Source organism: Lygodium microphyllum, chromosome 25, assembly GCF_053477565.2.
Source record: "Lygodium microphyllum isolate KBCC chromosome 25, Lygodium_microphyllum_v1.1.10, whole genome shotgun sequence".
Classification (NCBI taxonomy): Eukaryota; Viridiplantae; Streptophyta; class Polypodiopsida; order Schizaeales; family Lygodiaceae; genus Lygodium; species Lygodium microphyllum.
Window position 1 is genome coordinate 71,031,395 of NC_141159.1, and position 9,064 is coordinate 71,040,458.

Consider the following 9,064-nt stretch of genomic DNA (forward strand, 5'->3'; position numbering starts at 1 on the left):
TCTTGGACATGTCACACCTATAAGAAATGTAGTCCTTGTGCTCTAGGCTCAACTCGGGGTGATGTCACATGCACTACTTGCTATACTTTCTAAATGTGTAAAAAGTAAAGTGAATTGCATGTGGTACCTTATTTAAGCCTCATACTTTCTATGGAAAGGGTTAACTTCACTAATTCAATATTGGAAAAGTCTAGTTACTATCTACGTGTGGCATGACCCTCACTTGTTAAGTTACTTTTATAGTAAGGGACTAATGTTCTGCATGCGCATGGAATGCTAGGCCGCTTCGTTGCCTTGAAGCGGTGAGCAAAGTTATGCAATACAACAATCAATTTCTCATCTTTTTCTCTCCTCTTTTTCTCTTTGTTTCTAAATTTTTAATTTACTCTCTCTCTCTCTCTGTCTTTCTCTACTTCTATTTTAGTTTTTTTTTCTCCTCTCCTGTTTCTCTCTCTCTCTCTTTTTCCCAATTTTTCTCTCCTCGCTTTTCTTTTCTCTCTCTTTCTCTCTCTCTTTGTGTGTGTCTCTCTCTCCTTTTATTCTCCCCCTCTCTTCTCTCTTTTCCTTCTCTCTCCCTCTCCTCTTTTTTCCTTTTTTCTTCTTCTATGTATCTCTCTCTCTCTCTCTCTCTCTCTCTTTTCCTTCTCTCTCCTCTATTTTTAATTCTCTCTCTCTCTCTTTAAATTTTATCTTTTCTCTCTCTATAATTTTCTTCACTTGTTCCCTCTCTCTCTCTCTCTCTCTCTCTCTCTCTCCGCACATTTTTCTTCTCCTCCCCTCTCCTAATTTTCCTTTTTTTTCTCTCCCTCTCTCTTTTAAATTTTATATTTTTCTTCTCTCCCTCTCTCTCTTTTACATCCTATTTTCTCTCTCTCTCTCTCTCTAAAAATATTTAAATTTAAAAAAGGCTTTTGTTTTTTCTATTTTTTCCCATCTCTCTTCCTCTTTTCCTCTTTCTTCTTCTTATTCTTCTTCTCTCTCTTTCTTTCTTTCTCTCTCTCTCCTCTCTCCTATTTTTTTCTTTTTTTTCTTCTTCTCTCTTTAAATTTTTCTTTTCTCTTTCTTTTAAATTTTATATTTCCTCTCTCTATAATTCTCTCTATGTGTTCAAATTCTCTCTCTTCTTATTTTCTCTCTCTCCTTTTCTTTTCTCTGTCTCTTTCCCCCTCTCTCCTTTCTTTTCCTTTTTTCTTTTCATCTTTCTCTCTCTCTCTTTTAAAATTTATGTTTTCTCTCTCTATAATTCTTTCTCTTTGTTCCCCCTCTCTCTCTCCCTCCCTCTTTTCTTTTTTTTTTTTGCTCTTTGTATATTTCTCTTTCTCTCTCTCTCTCTCTCTCTAGAGGTCTTATTATTTTAATTAAAAAAAGGTTAAATTAAAAATTTTAATCTAACTATGAGAGAGAGAGAGAGAGTGAGTGATGCCAGGAGGCATATTCCACGGTGGATTCCGTGAGGTTTTACGGTGGATTCCGTAAACTTAGATGACCGGGGCTCATACGCAAAGAGGATTCTTTGTGCGAGAAGTTGATGGGGACGCCTGTCCTTTTCGGACGTTTCATTAATTTAGTGTGTACATGGGTGATTCCATAGCGGGTGATTCCGCAAAATGCATATTAAATTAATAAACGTTTATGAGTTTAGAGTGCGCACTCGTAATAAATTAAGGTTAGGATTTATTTCTAACCAGTTGATTTATTTATGTAGCTGAAGACTGCTAGGTATTCACTTTTGTCGGTTTAATTGTGTTATTTTACTAACGATTGTGAATGCTTCAGTTGATGTGTAGAGATAGCAGCAGTGGCGGAGGAAAGCATTGAAGTCTAGCGGGTTTTCGACATTTGGATTATATTTTGATAGGCGCCACGCCTATATTTTGTTATGTCTATAGAGACATCGATTATTTATTATTATTTTGTATGTGCTTATGCGCCTGGATATGTTATTTCTATTTGGACAGTGAGATTGGGCATGCCAGACACTATGGGCATCGTCCATTAGCTTTATTTTACTATTTTTGGTAGAAAGCAAACTCAAAAGCTAAAAGCTTGTCATATTTTTGTAATTGGGCTATTATTGAGCATGAAGATTGGAAATATACATTAAATACATGCTTTGTGAAGCGCTCACACAAGGCATGGGGGAGATTGAACCCAATTTGTCTCTTGCCTCTTATCGTGCTTGCTTTTACATGGGTTTTTGTGCTAAATAGTAGAGTACTTTGTTCTTGGGGACCTTCCGGGATTCACCACGTGAGCTATCTGCGACCAATCTGCGCACTAGAGAGAGAGAGAACCTAGGCCCTACACATGATAGAGAGGGAGGGAGGAGGAGAAGAAAAATGTTTAATTAAAAAAAGACTATTCTCTTTCCTCTTTCTCCTCTCCTCTCTCCATCTTCTTTTTATCCTTCTTCTTTTCCTCCTCCTCTCTCTCTCTCTCTCTCTCAAAGTGCGTGAAAAATTATGTTCGAAAAACTTTAAATTAAAAAAAATAAAATGCTTAATTAAAAAAGTTTAAATAAAAAAGTTTAATCTGAGAGAGAGAGAGAGAGAGAGAGAGAGAGAGAGAGAGAGAGAGAGAGAGAACCTAGGCCCTACATATGTGAGAGAGATGGGGAAGGAATTTAATTTAAAAAAGGAGGGGGGAAAAGAAAGAGAGAGATTATAAGTGAGAGAGAGGGGAGGGGGTTTTAATTCAAAAAATGGAGGTGAGGGGTGTGGGGGGGTGGGAGGCTTTAATAAAAAAAGGGAGGGGGAAGAGAAAATGAGAGATTACAAGGGAGAGGGGATGGGAGGGGGTTTTGATTGAAAAAGGGAGGTTTGGAAAAAGGGGTAGGTTCGGGAAGCCCTCTAGAGGTTCGGGGCTTTCCGAACCTATAGCAAAAACAATATAATAGTAAGATATAGTAGTAAGATGACTTATTGTCACCATCCCCCATGACTACCTTTTTTTAAAAATTGATGTTGGTTATAAATATGTTGTTCAAGCTTGAGAAGCATAATGATTGACATGCATACAATTAAAATTTTTGCTCAAATGGCAATAAATGATCAAACCATGGTCTCTAATCTCTTAGATTTATTGTCACAAGATCAAGGAACAATCTTTGAAAATTGTGAGGTTTATAATGATTCTTTTGGAGTCCTACTACATCTACTTCAATGAAATTTAAAATTTAAAATTGCCATCCACTTGACATTAGTCCTTGGGTTTTAGTGAGAATTGTGAAGAATCATTAGGTATAATTGGCAAAATCATGAATTACATGAAGGCCATGCTTGATAACTACATTTTTTGTTGTCTTTTATATTGTTCTCTTTTAGCATGAACATGTGTAGGTATATTCCACAACATTGCATACTTGCAAAGCAAGACCATAACATTAGTTGGCGTAATGTGCACAATCAATATCCTCTCTATCATTGTGGGGTACAATAAGTATCACGATTTCTTTAGGCCTTGTCGTTTCTAGCTATGAGGCTACTTGACTTGTTGGATTTGCAAAAGTATATCATATTCTAAATGCTCAATAATTTGCAAGATTTGTGTTAATTGCAAATACATTTCGTAGTTATTGGCATGTGGTGATGTGTAGCTCAAATGAGGGCTAAGGAGCTAATCTTAAGGTGGGCTAACTTTTCCTTATATGCATGCATTAGAAAGTGGGCCATCACGAGTTTCAAATCTTTTTATGTGCAACATACATAAGCAAAATTCTTAAGTAGAGAATATTTTGGAATTTGCTAGGATCTAAAGCAAACCCATAAAAGGCAATACTAAAGTCATGATTAGTTGAATTGTATATCATCTTTCCTTCAAGTGGAGGAGAGGAGGTAATGACAACTTGACACATTGAAGAAATGGCCTGCATAAAGTATGCCACAAATAAAAAGTTATGACATAAAGATCAAGGCCCTCTATGAATGCTCCTCTTTTTATGTTAACAAAAAACATTTGTGATAATTAATACAATATTCTTCAACTTGTTTAGAGGGTTTTCTAAGGCTATGAATGGTGAGCCACAAAAACACAACTAAAATGGACTTAATCTTGATTCAATGTGAAACCCTTTGTTCCAAAATTTAAAGGTATTTTTGCATTTTGGTAATTTGCCAATAGCAAACATGGGTATTGCATGTGCAAAAATTACATGGTGCAGTGTACATAATCTAAGCAAAGAATGGAGAGTACACATCAAATAAGAGAGGAATAAAGTTTTTTTAATCCCAAACAAACTAATACAAAGATGGCTTTGTCTACTTGTGTGCTTCCTTCCACTATGAAGCTTACATGGCGATCTAGTGAGATGACATGCCAAGAGCTTGAGGCTAGTTGGAAGAAGTTTAACTAGGTAAGAGATAGATAATGATGGCTACGGAGGGGTCTTCCTTTTATAGCTTGTGAAAGTGGTTAACTTAGCCTATCTTACCTACCATATTATTAGCCTTAACGAGTTAGCAAGAAATATTCACCTTATTGCAATGTGCCTCAAGTTGCTACTAGCTTAACTACTCTATCTCACCCAAAGGTTAGACCCACAAAGGTCACCCTTTTCCATCCGATCTCATAAACCTCATCTAACATATATAAGTCAAGACCCAACTCACACATGGCTTCTCTTCATAATGGGGGTTATACAACTTTGAGCATGATGGATCTAGTGGCACCTTACAAGGGTGGGGCATTGCATATTTAGCAATGTAAACAATGTGTCCCCTTTAGAGAGAGCTCATGTGTAGGTAAATGGACTTGTGCAAGTTGCCATGGTGGTTGACATAGCATGTGGATAGGTGAGAAAGATTGGAACTTTGCAAAAAGCATGGCTTCGTAGAGTGAATGGAGTATTCCCTTTTACTCCTATTATATTGCCATGTGCTTTCATCATATCCATACAAGGCATCCACCATTGATTTACCTATTTGGAGATGGATAGTTTGGAAGTAGCACACATAAGTTCATGGACTTGTGGGTAGTGATTTGGAAATATTTTAGTTGAACAATACATGAATCCTTTTTATCATACATTAAGGAGGCATTCAAAATCAAGTTTTGTAATGTCATTATGTTTTGTTAATATATCAAATTTTGAAATGTTGTGGCTTCATCCCAATCTCTCTATTTGAGGGTAAGCCATTGTAGAGCTGCTCAATCACATTATGTTCTTGGAAAGACATGACTAGAACTACACATTTTTAAGAGGAGGCTTTTCAAGAATATGAGCCAGCTCTAAGAAGAAGCAAACATGTCCTTTCTCGAACTTTACGTGTAAGTGTTCATAGGAAGTTTTTGACATTTTCCTATGTGGGAAAACGGGCACTTCTTTTTATTTTCCCTACAGTGTTCAACATGGGGGCAAATAGCACCATGCCCCCAGCCACACTTACTTACCTGGGTAAGTAGTGTATTGTGAGTAGAAGCTCATGATGTTGAACGTTACAAGGAAAAACAAGGGAAAAGAGCAACATCTTGATGGCAGTTGCACCTAGCTAGGTGTGTGGTGCCTCGCGAGCAAAAGCTTTTGATATCATCGTAATTCACAATGTGGATTTAACTTATGGTAGGAATTTGGCTAAAACTGCACGTACTTGGGGGACTTGTATTTTGTTTGTTCATTTTGTCTCTATGATGCTAAGTTATATTTTGATGAAAGGAGGGAGTGGTCTCTACTCAAGGTTCAAACTCACACCCTCATCACGAAACCTACTAACCCATGCACCAACCATGAAGCCATGACCCCATTGGTGGGGCTCTTATTTTGTTGGGCTTTAGCCTTTACCCTAAGGAAAAGATCCCGTCAAAGGCGTGCGGGGGAGTGTGGGCGGCACGCGTCCACTTGGCCTTTTCCAGCCATGTCAGCAGTGCCTTTTACGGGACGGTACTGGCTGGCACGCGCTTAGGTTATCCTTACTGCCACGCGGACGGATCTGGGCCGTCGATAGTGGGACGTCCCGGTCATGTCATACGGTGCTGACCAGTAAGGAGGAACTTTCGTGACACCCTATCTTCTTCTTCTTCTTCTTCTTCATCAATCTCCTCTCCCGTTTACGTCTCTCTCAGACTCAGAGACCTCAGACCTCTGTTCTTCTGTGTGTTTGCAAACGTTAGGCCTGCCCCCCCCCCCCTGCTGCAATGCTTCGTTGTAGTAACCCCGCCCGCCTCCCCTCCCCTCAGGGCCGCATCATCGCCTTCTCTTCTGCAGATGCCGCAAACGCATTTTCCTCTCCCCGTGTTGCTCTTCCCTTGCCTTCTCCCTCGGGTTCACTCTGGTCCTCATCGTTCACACAAGCGTCCCATTCCCGCATCTCGCTTCTTGCCACATTCAAATCTTGCCAGCTTCCGAAGGATCCGGCCTCCCCCCGCATCTCCGCCGGACTTGCATCCAACTGTAGCATTAAGCGGACTGCAAAGGCCATTGCCAGTCACGATGCCGCGGGAGATCCACCAGAGGAAACTATTGCAATCGGCAAGAAGGTACGCAGCATTGCTCTACACTATCATATTTCATTTTTGGCGTTATCTCGCACCATCATATGCCATTCCTTGGTGTTACTTTTGTAACATATGTCGTTCTTTAGTGTCGTTTGCACCTTCATGGGTTATTCCCTGCTATGGAATGATCCCATTCCATTGACCTTGTTTTCAGGGAAGATTTTTCCCATGTTCTAAACATATTATGCTATTTTTCATTGTCATTCTCTGCCATAATGTACATGTATGCTGTGTCTGGACACATTCTCCCGTTGGATTCATGCCATTATACAAGAAGCTTTTGACATTTTCCTATGCGGGAAAAGGGCTCTTTTCCCCTTGTTTTTCCCTATAAATTCAACATCATGAGCTTCTGCTTGGGAGGCACTGCATACCTAGAATTAACTGCAGTTGGGGAAGCTGCTGCTGGCCTCACCTAGGGGCCAGCAGCTCCCTGCTCTTAACTGCCTCCCTAGCTACGTAGGTGGTCCCTCCCTCACAGAACCTCATTATTTTGTTGTAATTCACAATGCCAGAATTCTAGTGGGAATTTGTCTAAAAATTATTGTCTATGGCCTTGGCGTTGCACTTGTTTTCAGAGCAGATTTCTCCTGTGTAAGGATATTCAACAGCATGATTGAGCTGGGTACCCAATTGAGGTGCATATTTATGCAAGTTTGAACCACTTCAGATCATCTGATGCTACTTGCCTGAATTTAGATCCCCACTGTATTGAGCAATGATGATGAGGAACTTTCTTGGTGCATGCCCTAGGGCTGCACCACCCTGATTCTTGTCCATCGTGTAAGGGAAGGAAGTTACTTGGCAGACATTGACTTGTTTCTTTTTCTTTCCAGGTAATTCAAACTGTTGTTTGTACTGGCGTTACTTTTCTATTGGCAGCTTTGGTCCAGTCAGGGGCAGCAATTGCTGGCACACCTATCCGGTTTCCAGCAAGCAATGGTGCCACTGCCATAGCTGCTGCAAGCAGTGGCAGGGACCTTCTTGTGAGTGCTTGGATGGGGCTAATGGCTGGTTGTCTTCATACTCTGACTGGGCCTGACCATCTTGCAGCATTGGCTCCACTTTCCATTGGCCGAACAAAGCTTGAAAGTGTTGCTGTTGGTGCCCTTTGGGGATGTGGTCATGATGCAGGGCAGGTGATTTTTGGCATCCTGTTTCTGCTGCTGAAGGGCAAGTTGCGCATTGAAATTCTTCGGACATGGGGAGCAAGAGTTGTAGCCATGACTCTTGTCACAATAGGTATTATTGGAATCAAAGAGGCTCAAGAAGTACCAGTCCCATGTGTAGCTGGCACTGGTGCTCCTTTCACCAATGTGATGCCTCCATCTGAACCATTTGGAAATGCAAAGAGGAAGTTAAACTTAGCCACATTTGCTACAGGCATAGTTCATGGGCTGCAACCAGATGCTCTTCTCATGATTTTACCAGCATTAGCTTTGCCATCTCGCTTTGCGGGAGCAGCATTTCTCAGCATGTTTCTCTTTGGAACAGTATTGGCAATGAGTGGTTACACTGCCTTTATTGGTTCTTGCAGTACTGCTTTAAAAAAGAGGATCCCACGGATAAACGAGCATCTATCAATAGCCTCATCACTGGTTGCTATCTTTGTGGGGGCAGGGATGTTTGCTGGTGAGTTCTTTGGATTTTCAATCTTCTAGTAGGCACTACAGGTTGAAGTTATCTATACACATGCCAAGTGTACAAGTGCAGGAATGAGAAGGGCAGCCATTCCTATACAGTACCTACAAGGCAAGAGAATTGCAAGCATATGAAAGCTCAATGCAGCACTATGGTCTTCATAGTCATGCAGCTCCACTTTCTCACCTGTATCATGCAAAGATATTATTGTCTGGGCTGGGCACCATTTTGCCAATAGAAGTCTCCATCGACAGTTTGTATGTCTGTAAATGTTGTCGATGCCCAATGCTTTACTTTCAAAATTTATCACCTGCAAGACTTGATGCCTGTATTGTCTAAACATGTGATGTAAAATGCCAGTGGCATATCACAAGGATTATCATGGAAAGCTTTTTTAGTGGTTGCTAAGTCTGGTTATCTTGGTCCTGTTCTTATGCATTGCAACTAACATTGCTTGTTCAAAGTTTATGCAACTTTCAAGACTGAGGCTCTCAGTGCTCGCATTTATATATGTTTCCTTTCATATGTGCATTGGGTCATGTCTGAAAATAAAGTTGCAGTAAAGGATTTCAAAGAACTGGTCATGATTTTGCACTTGCTAATCCCTTATCCTCCCAACTGTGTTCCATGCATTGGTACTTTACTCTACAGTGCCACTTATGTTTTGTATATAGAAGTGAAGTTGAGAACATAGGATCAAATATGGTATCTGTAGATCTATCTCATAGGAGGTTGTTGTCTGTACAATTCACAAGTGACTTGCATGGCAATTGGAGGATACAGTTGGGCGAGTTTCTATCAAGTTCTTTTTTTGCGACCACTGAGCTATGCACAGTTATGTGTGACTGGCAATTGGAGCATACAGTTGGGAGAGTTTCTATTAAGTTCTTTTTGTGCAACCACTGAGCTATGCATAGTAAGGTAACCTAAGTGG

General features: G+C 40.3%; 1 protein-coding gene across 1 annotated transcript; it reads left to right on the forward strand.

Annotated features, from left to right (window-relative positions):
• Window positions 1-6,055: 6,055 nt before the first annotated feature.
• On the forward strand, window positions 6,056-8,598 carry LOC148014365 (chloroplast protein FOR GROWTH AND FERTILITY 1-like). The gene is made up of 2 exons (XM_087666868.1): window positions 6,056-6,471; window positions 7,326-8,598. The coding sequence occupies exons 1-2, from the start codon at window positions 6,130-6,132 to the stop codon at window positions 8,148-8,150; spliced, it is 1,167 nt and encodes a 388-aa protein (XP_087522994.1). The 5' UTR covers window positions 6,056-6,129; the 3' UTR covers window positions 8,151-8,598.
• The last annotated feature ends 466 nt before the right edge of the window (window positions 8,599-9,064 follow it).